Source organism: Rhinatrema bivittatum, chromosome 8, assembly GCF_901001135.1.
Source record: "Rhinatrema bivittatum chromosome 8, aRhiBiv1.1, whole genome shotgun sequence".
NCBI lineage: Eukaryota > Metazoa > Chordata > Amphibia > Gymnophiona > Rhinatrematidae > Rhinatrema > Rhinatrema bivittatum.
In genome coordinates, this window is record NC_042622.1 from 167,789,808 (window position 1) to 167,813,035 (window position 23,228).

Genomic DNA, 23,228 nt, shown 5'->3' on the forward strand with positions numbered 1-23,228 from the left:
AAACGATTACCGGCATTGTTAAAAGGGGTGGTGAAAGAAGCTATTTTAGCCAAAAGATCTTCATTCAAAAATTGGAAGAAGGATCCAACAGAAGAAAATAAGATAAAGCATAAACATTGGCAAGTTAAATGTAAGACATTGATAAGACAGGCTAAGAGAGAATTTGAAAAGAAGTTGGCTGTAGAGGCAAAAACTCACAGTAAAAACTTTTTTAAATATATCCGAAGCAGAAAGCCTGTGAGGGAGTCAGTTGGACCGTTAGATGATCGAGGGGTTAAAGGGGCACTTAGAGAAGATAAGGCCATTGCGGAAAGATTAAATGATTTCTTTGCTTCGGTGTTTACTGAAGAGGATGTTGGGGAGGTACCCGTAATGGAGAAGGTTTTCATGGGTAATGATTCAGATGGACTGAATCAAATCACGGTGAACCTAGAAGATGTGGTAGGCCTGATTGACAAACTGAAGAGTAGTAAATCACCTGGACCGGATGGTATACACCCCAGAGTTCTGAAGGAACTAAAAAATGAAATTTCAGACCTATTAGTAAAAATTTGTAACTTATCATTAAAATCATCCATTGTACCTGAAGACTGGAGGATAGCAAATGTAACGCCAATATTTAAAAAGGGCTCCAGGGGCAATCCGGGAAACTACAGACCGGTTAGCCTGACTTCAGTGCCAGGAAAAATAGTGGAAAGTGTTCTAAACATCAAAATCACAGAACATATAGAAAGACATGGTTTAATGGAACAAAGTCAGCATGGCTTTACCCAGGGCAAGTCTTACCTCACAAATCTGCTTCACTTTTTTGAAGGAGTTAATAAACATGTGGATAAAGGTGAACCGGTAGATATAGTATACTTGGATTTTCAGAAGGCGTTTGACAAAGTTCCTCATGAGAGGCTTCTAGGAAAAGTAAAAAGTCATGGGATAGGTGGCGATGTCCTTTCGTGGATTGCAAACTGGCTAAAAGACAGGAAACAGAGAGTAGGATTAAATGGGCAATTTTCTCAGTGGAAGGGAGTGGACAGTGGAGTGCCTCAGGGATCTGTATTGGGACCCTTACTTTTCAATATATTTATAAATGATCTGGAAAGAAATACGAAGAGTGAGATAATCAAATTTGCAGATGACACAAAATTGTTCAGAGTAGTTAAATCACAAGCAGATTGTGATAAATTGCAGGAAGACCTTGTGAGACTGGAAAATTGGGCATCCAAATGGCAGATGAAATTTAATGTGGATAAGTGCAAGGTGATGTATATAGGGAAAAATAACCCATGCTATAATTACACAATGTTAGGTTCCATATTAGGTGCTACAACTCAAGAAAGAGATCTAGGTGTCATAGTGGATAACACATTGAAATCGTCGGTACAGTGTGCTGCGGCAGTCAAAAAAGCAAACAGAATGTTGGGAATTATTAGAAAGGGAATGGTAAATAAAACGGAAAATGTCATAATGCCTCTGTATCGCTCCATGGTGAGACCGCACCTTGAATACTGTGTACAATTCTGGTCGCCGCATCTCAAAAAAGATATAATTGCGATGAAGAAGGTACAGAGAAGGGCTACCAAAATGATAAGGGGAATGGAACAACTCCCCTATGAGGAAATACTAAAGAGGTTAGGACTTTTCAGCTTGGAGAAGAGACGACTGAGGGGGGATATGATAGAGGTGTTTAAAATCATGAGAGGTCTAGAAAGGGTAGATGTGAATTGGTTATTTAGTCTTTTGGATAGTAGAAAGACTAGGGGGCACTCCATGAAGTTAGCATGGGGCACATTTAAAACTAATCGGAGAAAGTTCTTTTTTACTCAACGCACAATTAAACTCTGGAATTTGTTGCCAGAGGATGTGGTTAGTGCAGTTAGTATAGCTGTGTTTAAAAAAGGATTGGATAAGTTCTTGGAGGAGAAGTCCATTACCTGCTATTAATTAAGTTCACTTAGAGAATAGCCACTGCCATTAGCAATGGTAACATGGAATAGACTTAGTTTTTGGGTCCTTGCCAGGTACTTGTAGCCTGGATTGGCCACTGTTGGAAACAGGATGCTGGGCTTGATGGACCCTTGGTCTGACCCAGTATGGCATGTTCTTATGTTCTTATGTTCAACGCATGTCTATTACCCCTTATACAGTAAGGGGTTTGGCGCATCGAAAACATGCAAATGCATGTTGATGAGGCTATTAGTTAGTCCCTGGGATACTGAAAGTATAATGTGTGGCCAAGCGGGCCAATTAAGAAAAGTGTACAGAAAAGCAGAAAATACTGCTTTTCTGTACACCCTCCAGCTTAATATCCTAGCGATATTAAGTCGGAGGAACCTTTTTTTATTTTATCTGTCTGCCGGAGAACAGGTTAGAAAAACAGCGTTCAATTTTACTGGCATCTATTTTCCTAACCTGTGGCTGTTAGTGGGTTCGGAAACCGACTCTGGTAAAATAGAGCATCGGTTGTCAGGACCCGCCGACAGCCACCTCTATGCTAAGGAGGTGCTAGGGACGCACTATTGTCCCTAGCACCTCCGTATTAGCGCGACCCCTCATGGAGGGCCCGCTCTCCCCCGATTCTCACTGTATCGGCCTGAATGTGTGGGCTGATTTTCAGCAAGGTCAATTTGCCCAGGTAAACGGCTTTTGAGATTTGCACTCAGTATCTACAAACCTCCGCACTTCTGAATTCACATTTATTTCTCAGTGTTTGAGGATCTCCATAATGCCAAAGAAATGTTTCTTCTGCTATCAGCCCACACCCAGGCGCTAGCTCCTCTGTGAAAGCCTCTTGGTGATGTTTGCTTTTTTTCTACGATTTTTAGGGATAAAAGAGATGAACTTCACCCAGGAGCAAATGCTGAAAGAATGGGTGGGGTTTGTGTCCCTTCCCCACAGTCGGGCTGATACAGTAAAGTGCGCTCCGCTGGAGCGCACTGTTAGCCCGCATTTGGCCGTGCATTTTCAACGCGCTATTTTTACCCCTTATATCATAGCGATATTAAGTCAGAGGCCCCAAAAATAAAAAAAAATTAAAAATCTGCCTGAGGCCTGCGGGTTGGAAGACGACGCTCGATTTAGCCGGCGTCCGTTTTCCCGAACCCGTGGCTGTCAGTGGGTTCGAGAACCGACGCCGGTAAAATTGAGCGTCGGCTGTCAAATCCGCTGACAGCTGCCGCTTCTGTCAAAAAGGAGGCGCTAGGGACGCGCTAGTGTCCCTAGCGCCTCCTTTTACTGCGGGCCCTCATTTGCATGCGGGCCCTCATTTGTATGCGGGCCGATACTGAATTGCGTGCCCAGGACACTGGCTTGTGCGCGCATCGGGAGAATGGGCACTTGCTGGCTCTCCCGCACTTCTTTCTGTATCGGCCTGAGTGAAATTAGAAAAAAACCACAGAGGCAGGATTATCTATTTGCTTTATTTGATGTACAATCATTTATATGTCCTTCCTCCAATGCACTAAAAGACTTAGCATAAGAACATAAGAATTGCCCTGCTGGGTCTGCCCAAGGTCCATGGAGCCCAGCATCCGTGCCTCTGACAGTGGCCAGGCCGGGTCACGTGGAACGTCCCCTTCCCTGGTGCTCGCTCCCAGAATCAGAGGTGGTGAGTCCCACATCTGCCTGACTAATAATTACACGAACATAAGAGCATAAGAATTGCCCTGCTGGGTCTGCCCAAGGTCCATGGAGCCCAGCATCCGTGCCTCTGACAGTGACCAATCCAGGTCACAAGTACCTTAGAGATCCCATAAAATAAATCTATTTCCTGTTACTCACTCCCCAGGGATAGTAAGAGCTTTTACTAGTGTACCTGGCTAATAATTAGGGACCTTTCACTTTTTATTTTATTTTGCTTGGGAATTTCAATAGTAGAACAAAAAAAAGAAATCCATGGAAAAAAAAAAAAAGACTTTTCCACTGCTTTTTCTCCTGTGTTTTTTGTTCTAACATTAAAATTCCCAGGCAAAATAAAATAAAAACTGAAAACAAAGGTCCCTACTAATAATGTGATATGGATTTCTCCTCCAGGAACTTGTGCAAGCCTCTTTTAAACCCCGCTAGCTAGTTGCCTTCATCATGTCCTCTGGTAACCGATTCCACTGCTTGATGGTGCGCTGAGTGGAAAAGCACTTTCTATGATCTGATGTGAATCTGCAGCTTGTTAGTTTCATGCAGTGTCCCCCTTGTTTTAGTATTATTTGCAAAGGTAAATAACCATTCTTGATGTTATAAACTCCTCTCATGCCCTCTCTCAGCCATCTCTTTTCCAAGCTGAAGAGCCCCAGCCAGCGCAGCCTCTCATCAAAGGGGAATTATTCCAACCCCTTTATCTTTTTTATGGCCCTGCTCTCCACCTTTTCTAGTCCTGCTATATCTTTCTTGAGATGGGGAGACCAGAATTGCACACAATACTCAAATCAGGCTAATGCAATAAAGAGTGCGAAAAAGCGGGCATCCAAACTGGGTACCCGTTTTTTTACCGCACGCACATTCACCTCTCTCGGGCACTCAGTGCATTCCGCAAATGAGCCGCCATGCTAAAGAGGACGCACTGGGGATAAATTGTGCATCCCTGGCACGTCCATGGCATCGGGGGCCCAGGAGACGTGGCTGTGCACGGGTTAGGAAAACGGACGCTCAATTTTACAAGCATCCATTTTCCTAACTCATGAATAGCCAAGGATTAAGTAATTGGCCACTCGTAAATTGAGCGTCCGTTTTCCTAACCCGACCACCGTCGAGTCTTTTTTTTTTTTTTTGTTCCTTTTTGCTGCTTTCTGTGGTTCCTCCAACTTAATCTTGTGACGATATTAAGTCGGAGGTACCTCAGTAAAGCAGTATTTTCTGCTTTCCTGTGCGGGTTTTGGGGCACCTCAAGACTTAATGCCAGCTCCTGGGCTGCTGTTAATTTTTGAGAGTTAAAATGTGCGTGTCAGGTGCATTTTTATTTTTTACATTGGAGGTACTTGCTAATATCCTCATCAACATGGCATGGGATAAGTGCTAATAGCTATGTGATGGTTTGGATGTGTGTTTTGGACGTGCTGGTCCCCTTATTGCATCAAGGGTTATGGATGTGTGGCCAAAACATGTGTCCAGGGCCGGTGCGTCCATTAGGCGAATTTAGGCGGTCGACTAGGGCCCTGAGCCGTAGGGGGTGCTGAAGAGTAGCCACGTGGTGCCGCAAGCGGGGCCTATCCCGCTCGCGGCAAAGAGAAATAGAGACTGTGTGCCGAAACAGGTGGGGAGGGGGGCGCGACCAGGGGGGTGCAGCGCAAGGGTCGCCTAGGGCGCCCAATACTCTTGCACCGGCCCTGCGTATGTCCAACCGTGGGTTAACCTGTGCGCTAGCCTGAGCGCATGTTATTGCATTGGTCTGAATGTGTGGTCACACCGTGGAGCGACACCCAGGCAATGTGATATTTTCTGTTTTATTCTCCATTCCTTTTCGGATCATTCCCAACATTTTATTTGCTTTTTTTTTTTTTTTTTAAATCACCGCTGCACACTGAGCTGAGGATTTCAATGTATTATCCACAAGGATTCCAAACTCCTTTTCCTGGGTACTGACTCCCAGTACAGAACCCAGCATTGTGTACCTGCGATTGGGATTATTTTCCCCTGTGTGCATCACCTTGCACTTTTCCACATTAAATTTCATCTGCCATTCAGTTGCCTGGTCCATCTCTGGATGGTGGGGATGTAAACTGTCCCCTTTAACCCCAGGGATTGTGATATCGCTGGAATTTCATAATATAGAATGGCCTTCTGGTGCACTGTTTTCTGTACATTATTCGATAGGTTATCAGGCCCTTGGATAGGATGGGATGGGATGTGCTTTCCTGGGCATTAGTCTGAATATTTTCCTACATTCAGGCCGATACAATAAGAAGCACAGGAGAACAGGCGCTCCGGGTTGAGCGCCCGCTCTCCCATCATGCGCCCAGCCACCTCTCCTGGGCGCGTGACCCTGTATTTAAATGTGGGGTCGAGCTAAAAAGGAGGCGCTAGGGACAACTGCGCATCCCTAGCACCTCCTTATTAGCGGAAACCCAGGAGAGGTGGCTGTCAGCGGATTCAGGAAACCAATGCTCAGTTTTACGAGCGTCGGTTTTCTGAACCCGCTGACAGCCATAGGTTAGGAAAATGGATGTTAGTAAGATTGAGGGTCCGTTTCCCTAACCTGACCGGTCGGCACATTTTTTTTTAATTATTTTTTTTTTTTTTACATTTTTGGTTCCTGCGACTTAATATCGCTAGCATATTAAGTCAGAGGGTATACAGAAAAGCAGGCGACAATTTCTGAGTGTAAAATGTGTGGCTTGGCCGCACATTTTTTTTTCGGTATTCTGAGTGCATATCTAATAGCCTCATCTACATGCATTTGCATGTGGTGAGTGCTATTAGTTACGGGGTGGTTGGACGTGCGTTTTCGACGTGCTACCCCCTTACAGTATAAGGGGTAGTGGTCACGCATCGAAAACGCACGTCCAACCGCGTGTTAAACAGTGCGCTCGGTCCAGCGCACTTTACAGTATTGGCCTGACTGTTAGGCTAGAGGATGAGCTAAAGTCTTGAACTTGGGTCTAGAGAGTTGAGATTCCCGCTGGCACTACAGTGCTTACGGATGCTATGGGGTTTTCCCCTCTTCTAATAAACACATCAGGAGTTTTATGGAGTGGGATAAATGGACAGTGGTTAATCAATTCCCCGCAATCTGCTGTTTTAACAAACTTTGAATACAATAATTTTGTGTCCTCTGCAAATCTGATCCCCTCACTTGTCATTCCCTTTTCCAGCTCATTTCTGAGTATGTTAAACAGCACCGGTCCCAGTGCCGATCCCTGTGGAACTCCACCGAGGACCTTTCTCTATTCGGAAAGCTGACCACTTAATCCTACCCTCTGTTTCCTGCCTTTTAGCCAGTGCCGGTCCACAACAGAGCACTGCCTCCGACCCCATGACGTTGTAATTTCCTCATGGGGACTTTATCAAATGTGCTCACCTATATCTTATCTAAATGTTTATTTACCCCCTCTGGGCGCCTATCTGAGACACAAAAAGCCCTCTCTGAGGCGTCTCCCCAGGCTTTGACGAGAAAGAAAGCTTGCACGAGTGCCCTCTAGGGAGCTCTAACATCCTTCTTACAGCGCTGGCACTGATTCAGACGCCGAGCTCTTTATTGGCAGGAGAATCTTACAGAATGATTAAGATAAAAAGGGGAAGCACAAAACTGCAAAATAATAACAAGGGCAAAGGTACAGTTTATGGGAAGTCGAATTTCAGGGACAAATCTCAGGTTTCATTCCCTGCCTGCTGGCAGTTTCCCCCAGGATCAGACAGAATTGTTCTTGCTCATTCTTTTGTGGATTTTCTCTTGCCTCTCTTCTCCCTTGGGAGGAGGAATTGCCTTCCTATATCCATTTCTCCGGGGTTGCACTGCATGCAGAGTTTGGCTGCTTGGAGGTTGAGGCTAAGAGGCCCCTCCACTCTCTAGCAAGGGCTGGAAAATTGGGCATTGCTTGATATTCAGTCAGGTTTTTATTGAAAACTCTTTAATTGCTTTAATTAAAAAATAAACATTTCCCCTCCTCCTTAGTACATCTGCTTAATTTTCTTTCCTTTCTCCATGGGTTTTCTCTCCCCTCTCCTCCCCGACTGTTTGTTTCGCGCTTCTCCTGTCATCTCTTTCTTTACCTCGGCTCTTCCCTTGCTTGGAGGTGATGGAAGAAGCAGTGTGTGCGGCAGATGGTGGCAGCGTGGGACCCGGTTCCCAGGCTTATCATAGAACAGAAGAGTCCTAACGTCTCGAAGCACTGAGGGCCAAGAGGAATCCGGCTATGGGCAGGCGCCTGGAGAAGGGGCAACAGGGACCAAATGCCACCATGAAAGCAAAGGTCCATTTCCATGGACCCCATCCTCCTGTACTGCTCCTTGGAGTCACAGGATTGAACATCTTCCCGGAGTCCTCAGATTTTTCTTTACATTTAATTTTTATAGAATTTTGATAAAACAAATTGCATACTTAATGCATGCATCTTGCCTTTACCAAGTCTTAACGACAGCTCTCATAGATTACATTACAAAAGCAAGCAAAGGCGTCATGTCCTTACTTATAAATTCAGACAAGGGCCCTCCTTCACTTCCCGCGTCAGGCCTAAGTGAAGTAAGGAGTGCATAATCTGTAAAACGGACGGAGGAATGATTATATAACCGCAGGTTTACCCCCCCAAAAAATCACATAACCGGGTGCCGCACCTGGACAGCCCCTAACCTTTCAGCAGAGGATGGTGCTACGGCTTGATAGTTTTCTGGGACTTCATATTTTATGGCTCTTTTCTGCTGCCAGACGTTTAGGGGTTGCTTTGTTCTTCTGTTCCCATTCAGGACGAGAGAAGTTGACATTCCCCCCGGATCAGAGCAAGGAGCCGAAACTGTCTGCCAAGACCTTCCAGTTCTATATTGAGTGCATCGTCTCGAAGCTCCCGGGAAACAGGGAGAGGGTCTTTGAGAAGGTGGTGGAGTTCCTGACGCTGAGCATGGAGCGCTCGCAGGCAGAGCGCCTGCGGGGCTCCGCCCGCAGGAAGTGGCTGCAGCACATCCAGCGAGCGGCCGAGAACAGCGCGGGGAGCCTGGAGCCGGTGTACCGGGCAGTCTTCCTGGCTCTGAGCAAGGTGTGTGCTGTGCTGGAGCCCCTAACCCTGTGCAGCGGGCACCCCGGGCACCCCGGGCACCCCGGGCACCCCCCCCCCCGATCATCCCGTGCAGGAGCTGCAAACACCCAGGGAAGTAAGGAAACATGAGAAGAGTTCAGACAATGTCCTTCAGGGTCGTGGGCAGCCGCCGCCCAAGTCGCCTTCCACTACTCGTCCAATTCACAGGCCGATACAGTAAGGACGCGGTAGAAAACGTGCAGCAGTGCCGGGCGCCCGCTCGTTTGCAGCGCACAGTTCTGATCACATACCGCTCGATACAGTATTTAAATGGCATGCAAATGCAAGCCGCGTCCAAAGCGCGTCCAAGAAGCGTCCATGAAGCGCAATCCATTTTATGTATAGAGCGCTATACAGCGCCTATACAGTATCCTGGGTGCGCTGGTACCTGTCATTTCAAATGCCATTTGAAATGACAGGTACCAGGAAGTGGATCCCAACTTAAAGCAAAAGAAAAGGATCAGAGAAGTATCAGCCGGCCTAAACTCTTGCCTGCCCAACCTAAAATCCAACGCACCGGGAAAGCCACGCTTCAGGATCGGGCAAACTTTCCCTCAGCCCCCGCTCACCTGCCCTGGCCGCGTCCATGGGTGCCGATCTCCGGAGCAGCCCCAGTCCTCTCTCCCCTCCTCCCGGGGGCAGCCGGCGGCGAGAGCGAGAGCGGCTTCAGCAGCCCGGGGCGGATCGGACGCTCCCCCATGCGAGGCGCGGCTTCCAGCAGCCCTTGCCGGCGATGGTGAATGAGCGCATGAGCACACGCCGTGACCTCGGACGTCCAGCCGGACGCTCCCCGCGCCTCGCATGGGGAGCGTCCGATCCGCCCCGGGCTGCTGAAGCCGCTCTCGTTCTCGCCGCCGGCTGCCCCCGGGAGGAGGGGAGAGAGGACTGGGGCTGCTCCAGAGATCGGCACCCATGGACGCGGCCAGGGCAGGTGAGCGGGGGCTGGGGGAAAGTTTGCCCGATCCTGGCTCCTCTAAAGGTCTTGTCCTGGGGGGGGTGAGGGGGTCGTTTGCCCGTGAAATTTCGTCTCTCTGACCTGACGCTCCACACTAACACAGGGGTAAGGGTAGGCGGTAAGTTAGCAGGTTAAACACATGGAAAAACTGCAGGTTAAAAAGGCGATAATCGGGGCGCACGTTACTGTATGGGAGGGAATAGCTAATCCGATCGTTTACATCTCATATACATGCCGCGGGCGGAAAGGGTTACCCGTTGATTTAAAGAAGCGGTAAGGATGGGTTAAAAGGGATAGTGAATCGCGGGTTGGACTAACACAGCCAAATTGTGAGTAGAAAGCGGGTTAGAAGCAGGGTAACCGCGGCCGCCCTTTACTGTATAGGCCTGTCAGTTTGTAATGCCTATGCCACATATCCGAGGGGGAAAACCCGCGTTCAAGGCAGACTACAGACAGGATTGAAAGTACCCACGAAACCCCAGTAATAAAAGTGCACTTCCATAACAGGCAAACCTGAGGGAGCAGCAATGAAAGATCCACTGAAAACAAGGTCAAGGAAAACAAAATATCACATTAACAACAGAGCAGTGGACGTGTCCGAGTCACAAGGTGCTCTCCACTTCCTCTCTTCTGAAGCCCCCTGGGGCCCTTCCCCACATCTCCTGTCCCCCTCATTGCCGTATTAAATCAGAGCTTCCGCGGCGGCCCAGTAACAAGAGATCTCCAAGCTCAGGCGGTCTTCTCCTTGCTCACGGCATCCTTCCCTCTCGCTTTCCAAAAGGCAGCAGCAGGTTTCTTTTACCAATGGGGGGGGCAGCTCCGCTGTGCAGAACAGCCTCCTAATTTGCTGTAAACCCGTGGTTCCCCTTAAAGGTGAATCTTGGGGGGGGGGGGGGGGGGGGGCTGTGAGTGTCTGCACGGAGGGTCCTGGAGAAGTTATCCAGGAGCTCTGTCCCCCACCCACGCTGCTGCCTTCTCTTGCCTCTTGCTTCATCTTGCTGCTTACAGGACAGGGAGGCCTCCGGTCTGCCTGTGCTGGAGAGGTTTGAGTGCAGAGGCCTGGGTTTCTGGGTGCCCTGGTGGCACCCGAGGGATAAGATCCATTTTTGGTAACAGCAGAATTTCTCTGTACAGGATGCCGAAGCCCATGGGAACAACAAGAGAATCAGCGCCAGCATTGCCCTGCTGGAGAAGGACCCGCTGGAAGGTGACCAGGCCGAGATCTGGCTGCGATATGTGGCCTGCACTAGTGACGATGCCCCGTACGTCTTGAATAAAATTCTTTACAGGCACATGAAAGGAGTGAGGTAAGTGCAAACCTGATTAATCACTATCCATTTCTCCCTCTACATAAGAACGCTTAATGTTTTTATCAGAAGATGAGGGAAACCCCCAAAGCATCAGTACGTACTGCAGTGCCAGCTGGAGTCTCAACCTTTGCACCCACGTTCAAATCACACACCAAGACTTTGGCTCATTCCCAGGTCTAACACTGTAGGACAATAGTACAGACTAAGGCCCAAGAAAGGACATCCCATCCCCTCCAGGGGATCTGATAATCTAATAATGTGCTCAGGGATGAGCAAGTCAGAAGGCTCTTTACATTCAGGCCGATTCAGTAAAGTCCGCGGGAGAGCGGGCGTTCGCCCGCTCTCCCGGCGCGCGCACCAGCCACTCGCCGGTGCAGTAGAAACAGGCAAAAGGAGGCGCTAGGGCACTAGCGCGTCCATAGTGCCTCCTTTTAGCCCAGAGCGGCGGCTGTCAGCGGGTTTGACAGCCGACGCTCAATTTTGCAAGCGTTGGTTCTCGAGCCCGCTGACAGCCACGGGCTTGGAAACCGGACACCGGCAAAATTGAGCGTCTGGTTTTCAGCCCAACAGCTGCCGGCCCATTTAAAAAAATTTTTTAATTTTTTTTTTTACTTTTTTTACCCTTCGGGACCTCCGACTTAATATCGCCATGATATTAAGTCGGAGGGTGCACAGAAAAGCAGTTTTTACTGCTTTTCTGTGCACTTTCCCGGTGCCGAGAGAAATTAACGCCTACCTTTGGGTAGGCGCTAATTTCTGAAAGTAAAATGTGTGGCTTGGCTGCACATTTTACTTACTGAATCGCGCAGACATACCTAATAGGGCCATCAACATGCATTTGCATGTTGAGGGCCCTATTAGGTGCCGCGGGTTGGTTGCGCTTTTTCCTCCCCTTACTGAATAAGGGGTAAGGGAAAACGCACATCCAAGAGCAGGCTAACAGTGCGCTCCATTGGAGCGCACTGTACTGTATCGGCCTGATTGTAAAATTCTGGGGATATCACAACTACTGGGGTTAAAGGTGACAATTTACATCCCCACTATCCAGAGATGGACTTGGTCCTTCCTGTACACAGAGACCCTGTGCTGGCATTGCCCCTATTGTGCATGATGGTACCGTGAGAACATTTGCCAAAGGCGTCACTCTGTGAGTCACTGCGCTCTCCTGAAATTTCGCAGCTTCAGTGCAATCGACGAGGGGAAGCCCGTTCATGCCCCCCGGGTCCAGTACCATGGAAACATCCACTTCTGGAACCAGGATCGGCCGGCAGAGGAGAGGAAGGGCTCGCTGCTGGTGCTGCCCCTGCAGGATGCCACCCAGCGAACATTCGGGACCCTCACCATTGACACCATGCGGGACCCTCACGAAAGGAACATCTTCATGACTCATGAGATCAGCTTCTACCAGGTGGGTAAAGGTTTTCTGTCAGCAAGCGTGAGAAGGGGGTGCTGCGAGGCTCCTTAATCCTGCAAGGGATTAGCTGACCAAGCTTGCTATGGTTAGAAGAGGAATTATTTTATGCACTTCTTACCATATGAAGAGCTTTTTGACAAGTTCTCCTCAGTAAATGTACATGAAGAGCTTCTTATCTAATAACTAGAGGTCATGGTGGTGATTTTACAACAAACAAACCCCTTGAATGTTTTATAAAATGCTTTGAAACGGAATCAAGTACACAACATTTTTTTATTTATAATATTCTTACTATACCTCTTCCAGTTTGGCCAGGAAACTCCTCTTCGGCCTAGCTCACGTCGACAAACCAAAAAGGAATAATGTTTCGTTTCTCCATGAAAACTAAGAAACCATTCTTTGAAAAGAACGTTTGTACAAGACAAAAGCCCCAGCTCCAGCCAGAGTCTTTCTAACTACGGCTGGATTTGAACCTTTCCCTCATAGCACTTTGCTACAATGCCTGGCTAAGCTGAGTCGGTGAGATACATGTGACTACCAACAGCCTCAGCTTCCATCCGTTCCTCTCCCTGTGGTCTTGTGCAAACCTTCTTGGTCTCTTATCTTCACGAAGATCGGCCCTTTTCCACTTACACAAACACGCAGACATGCCCTCTCTATCCAACAGGCCGATACAGAAAAACGCGCGGGAGAGCTGGCGAGCGCCCGGTCTCCCAGCACGCGCACAGGCCACTCTCCTGGGTGCGCGATTCAAGAGGGTGGCCTTTGCAAATTAGGGCCCACGGTAAAAGGAGGCACTAGGGACCCTAGCGCATCCCTTTTGACAGGAGCGGTAGCTGTCAGCGGGTTTGACAGCCGACGCTCAATTTTTCCGGCGTCTGTTCTCAACCCGCTGACAGCCACGTGTTCGGAAAACGGACGCCGGCATAATTGAGCGTCCGTCTTCCGAGTCGCGGGCCGATTTTTTTATTTTTTTTTTTATTTTTACTATTTTCTTTTTACTTTTGGGGCCTCTGACTTAATATCGCTATGATATTAAGTCGGAGGGTGTACAAAAAAGCAGTTTTTTTCTGCTTTTCTGTGCACTTCCCCGGTGCCAGCCGAAATTAACGCCAGCCTTGAGGAGGTGTTAATTTCGGAAAGTAAAATGTGCGGCTTGGCTGCACATTTTACTTTCTGTATCGCGCGGGAATAACTAATAGGGCCATCAAAATGCATTTGCATGTTGCGGGTGCTATTAGTTTCGGGGAGGGGGGGGGGGTTGGACGCGCGTTTTCGGCGCGCTATTACCCCTTACTGAATAAGGGGTAAAGCTAGCGCGTCGAAAACGAACGTCCAAAACTTGGGCTAATAGTGCGCTCTACCGGAGCGCACTGTACTGTATCGTTCTGCAAGAGAGGAAAAATCCTGCTTTTTCAATGCAGCCTTAAGCAGCCTCACTGGGACTCACAAATTAGTAGGGCAGTGCGCAGCTCTGGCAGGGTTTTCCTGCTGCAGACCGCCTTAGGAAAGGCAGGGTTTTAGTCTTCACCACTCCATGCAATGTGCGGGTTCTGTGCTCTCCATCACAGACTGTTAAGTTATATCAAGGGGTATCCCAAAGTCTCCCTGCTTTCTCTGACCTGCCTTCTAGAGTACAGGAGAAAGACAGGCAAACGGCTGCCAGTGCGGTTTAATAGTGAAGTGAAAGAGGCAATTAAAGCCAAAAGGGCATCTTTCAAAAAAAAAACCAGAAAGCAGGCCCAACTGAAGAAAATAGGGAAGAGCATAAGCACTGGCAAGTTAGATGAAAAAAAGAATTCAGTTTGCCTAAAAGGTAAAAAAAAGCAAGTAATAACATTTTTTCAAATACGCTTGAAGCGAAAAGGCTGTGAGGGAGTCAGGTGCGCCGCTAGATGACCGAGGGGTAAAAGGGGTGCTCAGAGTGGACCAGGAAATAGCAGGAAAGCCAGCAGGTGAATTTTAAAAGCCTGGAGCGTGCGCCAGAACCAGGAGATACGGGCACAAGTTGGGCCAGCACACACCGAGTGGATTTTAAAAGCCGCCCATGTACGTGCGTATTTTGCCGCCACACACGCAAAGGAAAAGTTCCGAAGGAGGGGCGTGGCGTGGGCATGGTGTGGGCGGGGCACGGGCATTCCTGGATGTCACCTTGAAATGCGCACATAAATCCTTCCACGCACTGGCAGGCTCCAGGGCGCCCTGCCGCGTAACTTTATTGCTGCTATGGAGGACACGTAAGTTGTAAAAGAAAAACATTCTAGGTAGATCAGCGGGGCTTTAAAGGTGGGGACTAACAGGGGAGAAGGGAGGCTACAAAACAAGGGAGATTTGGAAGTCCTAGCTCTTAACTGGGTGAACTGGGAAAACTGGTAATGGCGTCAGCGCAGGTGTCTTTTAAAATCCCCCCACTTATGCGGTAGAAGCTGTATTTCTGCGCGAGGGCGCGCATCCACTTAAAATTGCACACGCACGTGCAAATGTTCAGGCTATTTTATATCATGTGTGCATGTGCGCCCGCGTGCCTGTTTAAAAGTTACAATCCAAGTGAATGCTGACCACATAGACAGACATGGTATAATCGGGGAGAGTCAACAGGGTTTTTGCAAAGGGAAGTCTTGCCCTACCATTTTTCTAGATTTCTTTTGAAGGTGTAAATAAGCGTGCAGATAAAGGTGAGCTGGTTGATATAGTGTATTTGGATTTTAAGAAGGCATTTGACAAAGTCCCCCCTGAGAGACTCCTCAGGAGATTGGGAGGTCATGGGATCAGAGGCAATGCCCTATTGTGGATTGGTAACAATACAAGACAGGAAACAGAGGGTACGACTAAATGGTCAGTTTTCCAGATTGAGAAAGGACATTAGTGGAGGGCCTCGGGGGTCTGTGTAAAGACTTGGGCTATTTAGCAGATTCATAAATGCTCCGATGAAAGGAATAATGAGTGAGGTGCCCAGTTTGAGAGCACACAAAATAGTTTTGAGTCATGAAAACGGCAGCGGATTGTGAGGAACTGCAGAAGGAATTTCTGCGACTGGGCTTCTAAAGAAATGTAATTTAATGTGACCAAGTGCAAAGTAATGCACATAGGGAAAATGCACGTAGGGAAAATTCCCTACGTGCATTACTTTGCACTTGGCCACAGGGTTCTGTACTGGGAGTCACCATGTAGGAAAAGGACCTCTGAATCCTTGTGGACAATACCCTGAAATCTTTGGCTTATGTGGCGGACAAAAAAAGCAAATAGAACATTAAGAATTATTTGGAAAGGAATGGAGGACAAAACCGGGAATATCATAATGCCTCTGTATAGATCCATGGTGCGACCGCACCTCAAGTATTGGGTGCAGTTCTGCTCTCAAGAAAGCCATAGCAAAGGTCAACAAAAATGATAAAGGAGATGGATAAGCTCCCTTATGAAGAAAGGCTAAACAGATTAGGGCTCTTCAGCTTGGAGAAGAGATGACTGAGAGAGGATATGATTGAGATTTATAAATCATGAGTGGAGTGGCACAGGTAAATGGGGAAAATTTATTTACCCTTTCAAACACTAGGACTCGGGGACACTCCATGAAATTAGCAACCAGCAGATTTAAAACAAATCTGTTGCCAGAGGATGAGGTGAAGGCAAATAACATAGTGGGGTTGAAAACAGTTATTAGCCAGGCAGACTTGGGAAAGCCAATGCTTATCCCTGGGAATGAGATAAAAAGAATAAATCCACTACTGGGAATCTGCCAGGTACTTGCGACCTGGACTGGTCACTGTCAGTGACAGGATGCTGGGCTCTATGGACCTTCTTATGTTCTTAAAAAATTATTTGCAGACTTAGGATATTCCACCTTTTACCAAGAATGGCCTCAAGGTGGATTGCAATCAATTTAGATCAAATAAACTGCAACTGATGTAATTTACAGTAATGATCAAATGTATGACATTTTAGGTTCATCCTGAACTTTTTTCTCGGATGTCTCTGTTAATATTTTTTGGGGCTGGGGTTTCTCTCTCCTCAGGGGATCTGCAACGTGTTCAGCACGGCCTACCATCATGTCCGGAGTCGTCAGAATATCCTGAAGCTGGTGGCCAGCGCCCTGGCTTGGATTTATAACCGAGCGCCCAACATCCATACTGTCATCACCTACATGATGGAGCCCAGCCCGGAGAAGGTATCCGAGTAGAGGGAGGGATGGAAAGAACGGCTTGAGACTAGGGAGACAATTTGGTGGTGGGGTATTGCGGGGTAGGGGGATTGCTAGCTCGCACCTGTCCAGAAGATTAGATTCATATTTATACAATGCACCAGATCATCACATACGTAAAGACCAAACAAAACCCAGGAGAAGTGGCCTAGTGGTTAGAGCAATGGCCGAGGTTCACATTCTGCTTCTCCTACTGATGCTCTGTGTGATCCTGTGCAAATCACTTTACATCCCATTGCCCCAGTTAGCTACTTAGATTGTAAGCTCTTTGGGGAACGGACTTGGCACCCTTGTACAATGCTGTGCACATCCAGTAACGCTATCACAATAAGCAGTATTCACAAGGCCACAAGAAATCAGCTGTATCATTGGCTCTCCATCGGAGACCATGTAGGGACACATAACTCCATCTGGACCCCAGGGCTAGGGGTAGGCAACTCTAGTCCTCTGTTTTTTTCTGGATATCCACAATGAATATGCATGAGATATATTTTCATACAATGGAGGCAATGCATGCAAATATATCTCTTACATGTTTTATTTATTTATTTACTAGCTGTACCCGGCCACGCGTTGCTGTGGCTCAGTCTGGTTTAAATGGAAAAGAAAGAAAGAGCGCACGTTTCGAATATGGTTAATTTCACAATGCTTGTGGGTATACAATATTTTCTGTTGTTCCATTGTCTGTGCAGATATAGAGATTGTCTGGTTTGCCGACTCTAGAACACGCAACATATAATTGTCCATGTGAGAAGCAATCCGTGTCTAGATGTAAACCGCATAATTGTAGAAATGAAAAAGAATGAAAAAAGAAAAAACATAAACTATACTCACTAAATGAACGGTATGGTAAACGACACAGCTCAATTCCAACGCAATGTCACACAAAATAATTAAATCAAAATGAAAATAAATTGAAATCTATGAAAATTCAATTTAACAATGCAATCGGAAACATTGAAATGGAATTGTAAAATATTTAGTCCAAGCCGTTAAGCCCATTAAAATGGGCGAGATTTTTGTCCCCTCTCCTCCTACGTCTTTGCTCTGCTCCACTCCCCCCCCCCCAGCACCACAAAGGGCCAGAGGCGGCGGCGGTGGTAGGAACTGCAGCGGTGGCTGAGGGGGATCTCGCAAGGCGTAATGGTCCTGCCATCCCAACTTCCTCCCCCCTTCCCCGGTGGCGGAGGGACAGGCTCAGACCCCTTTCACTCTATCCTTACAGGCCCCAACTCCTTTGCTCTCCCATTCCCCTCTACACTGAACCCCTTCCACTGTAACCTATAAGTGGAGAGCTGGGGGGGGAGGGGGTAGAGACTCTCTCTCTCATACAGCTCCCTACATAGGCTTCCTCTCTCTCTCTCTCTTGCACATACACTCTCCCTCTGTCCCTCACACATGCACGCCCAATCCCTCTCACACACATACACAATCCCTCACATAGTCTCCCTCTCTCTCTGGCACTCACATTCGCCTTCAGCGCACATTACCACACTTCTCTCTCACACAGTTAAAACGGGCGGGATTTTTGTCCCCTCCCCACCTAAGTCTTTGCTCTGCACTCGCAAGAGCTTGCAAAATTCCCACGCCAGTTGTGTCTGGGAGAGAGAGGAAAACACTCCGTTCCCCCCCCACCTCGCAAAGGGCAGGCGGCAGACACTGCAACAGATTTGGGACACGTTGCCTAGCTTACTTTGCTCTTTCTGGCAGACCTGTGCCTTTAAGAAGTCCGATTGGGAGCTTGAGAGGGAGGGAAGGAGCAGGGGCTCTGGCTTTCACTTTCATCACGGTGCTTTGCTGGGAGTGGGGGTGGAGCGATGCCCATGTAAACTCTTTCCGTGGTGACTGAGACCCACGGGCGGGCTGACAGCACTATCTTCCACCACCCCCCCCCCCCCGCAGTTGCGGGATATTTACTTGGCTTCTCCTTATCTGCGGGACTTAGGGGGCGGGGGAGGAGGGCGAGCTGTTCTCTGTTCAGCTCTTTGCGCTTAGGCTGCTGCAGGCTGCAGCTGCTTGTGATCTCTTCACAGCCGCTTTCTACTGCATTTGCTCTGCTCCGGCCGTCCAACTCCCCTCCCCCCTTGCCCGGCGGTGGACGGAATGGCTCAGCGACTCTTCTACCCTTTCCTCCTCCTGTGTGTAACTGTCCAGCAGTCCCTACTCCCTCCCCCCCTTCCCCAGCGGGGAAGGAACGGGCTGAGCCGTTTTCTCGGAGCGGCGACTCGTCTGCCCTTTCCTCCTCCCCTCTTGTGACACCTAGCACGTAGCGCAGAGCTGAATGGTCCGCACATGCGTGGTAGAGCTGCCTCTCTACTGCGCATTTGCGGGCCGTGGGTCAGAGCACATTTATATTGTAGATAGCGTGTGTTGCTTGTACGTCCAACAGATGGCGCTGTTTTTCAAAAAAAACATGTTTTTGCTCATCACAGGTGTGATATCTATATAATATAGGTATATAAAAACACGCATGAAATCGAATGCAGCGTTGTTTCAAAATTTCAAAGCAATCGGTGAAGAACTTTTGGAGATTTAAGATTTTGAACAAACGAACATTTACATTTTTATTTATATAGATTGATTTATTGGGTTTTGTATACCGGCATTCATCGAAAAATATCACGTCGGTTTACAGAGTTGCACAAATAACAGTTAAGATATTTGCAAATCAAAATAAATAGACTAAAATATATAAATACATAAAAACATCATTTCTGCTTGTTATAAAATTATTAAAATACAGCTAAAATGATGGTAAAAAATAGTCGTAAACATAAAATCATGGCTTAACTTAAAATATTGAAATAATCATACTATTGGAAAAGCTTGGGTAAAAAGCCAGGTTTTAATTCCTTTTTTAAAGGCTTTAATGTCAGGTTCCATCCTTAGCTGTGAGGGGGAAGGTATTCCAAATGTTCGGTCCTGCAATTGACAATGCTCTTTCGCGTACTGTGTTCAGGGGAGCTGCTTTTACAGAAGGTATTGGTAGAAGACCGGTGTTGGCTGATCGTGTTGTTCGAGATGGTGTTTGAAAATGTAAGGCTGCATTAAGCCACTCAACCTTCTCATTGTACAGTGCTTTATGAATTAGAGAAAGTGCCTTGTCCTGAAGTCGGTAACTAATAGGGAGCCAATGTAGGTCTTTCAATATAGGTGTAATGTGATCAGATCTTTTAGAGTTAGTTAATAGTCGCGCTGCAGAGTTCTGCAGAAGTTGTAGCGGTCTTGTCGTAGTGGTGGGAAGGCCCAAGAGAAGAGTACTACAATAGTCCAGTTTAGTTAAAACAAGGGCTTGTAAAACATGTTCATTGTAGATAACCTGAAAACCAGACCTGTTGGCAGCACTCAGGGACCAGAGTTGCCTACCCCTGCTCTAAATGTGCTGTAAATATTGAATCCCATTCAAACAGGGGAAAATGTCTCACTCAAGACAGCGTCTAGGGGCTGCTAGCATTGATCCAATTCATTCAGATGAACTTCCTTCCCTGGTGAGCTGTCAGGGGGCTCATTTGTTTCCAGCTGCTTGTGACACTGCCTCCCGCATGTGCCACCACTTGCTAAACAGCACTATGTGAATGTAATGTGCAGACCATGGCCCAGATTTCTCTCACTAGCTCCTGGCCCCAATCCAGCCTTCTGCTCCATCGTTCAGCCTTCTGCCACCTGCTCTTCACCCTGATTCAGCCTTCCACCATCTGCTCCCGGCTGTACACCATCGCTCGGCCTTCTTCCACCCGCTGCTGACGCCACCTGCTCCTGCCTCCTTCTAAGCACGGCCTATCGTTTCCCTTGTCACTCCCAATCGCACCTGCTCTCAGGTAAGGGCCAGCCTACCATAGGCGCTTCTCAGTACAAACTGATCTTTCAATCCCTGCACCCAACTTCGTTTCAAACTTCCGCCAGCTCTCAACTATGGCCCAGCCTCCCCTTGACTGCTCCTGATCGTGACCAAGCCTCCCTTTACTCCCTCTGGACCACATCCCAGCTCTCCGTGACCTGCTTCTGGCCATTGCCCAATGTTTTCTGTGGCTGCTCCCAACCACTTAGCCATCCTTCCACCTGCAGCCAGATCCCAGCCCTGTGCAGAGACAGGGAAGGAGAGGAATGGGGGCCAGAATCCTATTTTTGGCAGCAGGTATGTAAGCTCCCTAAACCAGGGGACTTTACAGCAAATTGCTTACAGGTACAAGTCCCTTCCCAGAGGAGCTTACAATCTAAGTGGCTGTCTGAGGCAATGAGAGATAAAGGTCACAAGAAGTTTCAGTGGGGGGGGGGGAAGCTTAATATGAACCCATGTCCCCTGCCTGTGTACAGTAGAAAACGTTCCCTGTGTAATTTGTTTCTCCAGACAGAGGACTATATTTTGCGCAAGATGATGACGACAGATAATAGCACTGGGATGTACGAAATGCACTCAACCCCTGCCATTCTGCGCAGAAAGGATAACCTCTTCAGGTGTGCTGCTTCCCTCTTTAGTGCTGCTCTGACTCCTCCCTTCCCTCTCTGGCTGAATGGCGTGCTGTGCGTCTGGGAGCATCCCTCTGTTATCCGACTGCAGGACACTCGTAGAGTGTCGGTGCCCAGCTGTACAGAGCGGCCAAGCCCCTGGCAGCGGGATTTTAGCCTCACTCTGATGCATTCTGGTATCCATTCTAATTAGAATCAGACTACAAATCCCACAGTGCCTTCAGAAAACCAGACGTGGATAAAATCTGTCAGAAACTGCTGATGCCTAGGGAGGGTCCTTACCATGCGAATTAGAGCGCAAGGATAAAAGAAATTGGCTAGAGATGGAACTGACTGGAATTTGGCTGTCTAGATAATGATTAGTGCCAGGTTAGCATCTGCCCATCCTGGGGATCCCTTGCCTCTTTCACCTTTGGTCTCTTCTTCCAGGGATTACCTCTTCAAGTGTGCCGATAGCTCGGAGCCCACTACAACAGATGCATATGGGGAGCGACACATCGTGGTTCCCATCCGAGAGCCGATGGGCCGAGCCCTGGGGGTAATTGACATCAGCACTGGGCAGTGCCGGGAACTGCCAGCCCACGAGCTGCAGGACTTGCAGAAAATGCTCCAGATGCTGCAAGCAGCCTGTTCTGGGATCCTGGAGGAATCATCTGGGGAAACGCAGAGAACCTTTGTTCTAGGTCAGTGTGAAGGACAGAATACAGGCCCCGAAGGAGAGCAGAATAGAGATGACAGATGAGAGACTAGCCTTATCAAGTGTATCCCCATTCCCTGGCTTTCTGCTGTGGTTCTTATGACATTTAGTATAGAGCATGATGTATAACACAGCATTCACACACACACAGCTAGAGCATCCCTTGTTCAAAACAACAAAAAGTGAAAATGCTTTTTTTTTACACCAATTTTAGAGCCTGTATACACAATCAAAGGAGGCCTGTGATCCATCCATATAGGATTTAGGATATAAATGTGCCTGTTGAAGTGCTCGGATTCTGTTTCCCACCACATGATGGTGCTATCACCGCACGCTAAATGTGACAACATGTGTGCAAAGAATGCCGAATGCTGCAAGGCTTGTGTCTGTCACATTTTCTCCCCAGACTCAGCAGCGGGGCCTAAATCTAGGTGTCAGGGAAACTGTGGCAAGCAGGTTCAGGTCCCCACTGCCACTGATTCTCTGCAGGATGCATTAACCATAAGAAGTTGGGCTGACCGTACCCCACTGATTCTTAATATCTCCTGCACCTACGGTGCTGAATTTGCCACTTCCTTATTGCTAGCCAACATACTCCACCTCTTATCTAGGAATAGGCATTACTTATACCCATGTATCTGTAAGACGTGGCTGCATGCATACATTAGTCATCTGCTCAATGTTCTTTTTAATTGTTATGTAATCCGTCTTGTGCTTACCTTTAGGAAAAGACGGAATATCAAATGTTTATAAAAAAAAACAAAAAACAACAACACGCTTCTCTCCTGCTTTGGAAACTGTGCAGATCAGCAATGTGCCGCCAGCTCATCTTCCCAGAGGTGGCTGCACGCGTGCTGTAACTGTAATGACAAAAGATGTGATAGCAATAGTACTTCGGGATTTCTGTTTGCCCTTACCCCTCTCAGTTCAGGCTCTCTGGGTTCCTGGCTCCCATCCTGGTATTCTCCTGTCCTTGACTTTAGCCAAGTTCTTTATACCGGCGGCAAGATTGCTGACAGGTAAAAAAGAAAATCGACCATATTACGCCTGTATTGATGTCATTACATTACATTCCGTCCACAGGAACAGCCCGTCTATGCGACGTTCGCAGCCCAGCAAATTTCCTTAGCAGGCCCCAACATCTGGAACACACTGCCATTATCCCTTCGAACACAACCAGACCCCAAACCTATTGAGGCTAAACCCGAAAGCCTGGCTTTTCACCAAAGCATTCCAGGAACAACTCCCAGACAGAATTTGAAATATTAGCAAGTTCCAGGCCTCCCCCACCCTTATGTATGTAAATATTTTAGGACTGTTTTATTAAGTTTTGAATCTGTGTTGTACTCTGATATTATTAGCCGATGCTGTATTAACTTGTAAACCGTTACGATGGTCCTTCCAGATGGCGGCGTATAGAATCAATAAAATAAAATAAATAAAGCAGGACTGGCGAGAAAGGGTGCCAGTGAGCTG

The 23,228-nt window shown here is 47.8% G+C and overlaps 1 protein-coding gene across 2 annotated transcripts in view; it reads left to right on the forward strand.

Annotated features, from left to right (window-relative positions):
* EFCAB5 (EF-hand calcium binding domain 5) overlaps nucleotides 1-23,228 on the forward strand; it is a 106,404-nt gene that overhangs the window by 60,652 nt on the left and 22,524 nt on the right. For both annotated transcript variants that reach the window (XM_029613459.1, XM_029613460.1), the window contains 6 exons: nucleotides 8,386-8,672; nucleotides 10,801-10,973; nucleotides 12,156-12,384; nucleotides 16,403-16,555; nucleotides 20,937-21,043; nucleotides 21,485-21,738. In XM_029613459.1, the coding sequence (XP_029469319.1) occupies nucleotides 8,386-8,672; nucleotides 10,801-10,973; nucleotides 12,156-12,384; nucleotides 16,403-16,555; nucleotides 20,937-21,043; nucleotides 21,485-21,738 (1,203 nt within the window). The remainder of the gene's footprint in view (nucleotides 1-8,385; nucleotides 8,673-10,800; nucleotides 10,974-12,155; nucleotides 12,385-16,402; nucleotides 16,556-20,936; nucleotides 21,044-21,484; nucleotides 21,739-23,228) is intronic.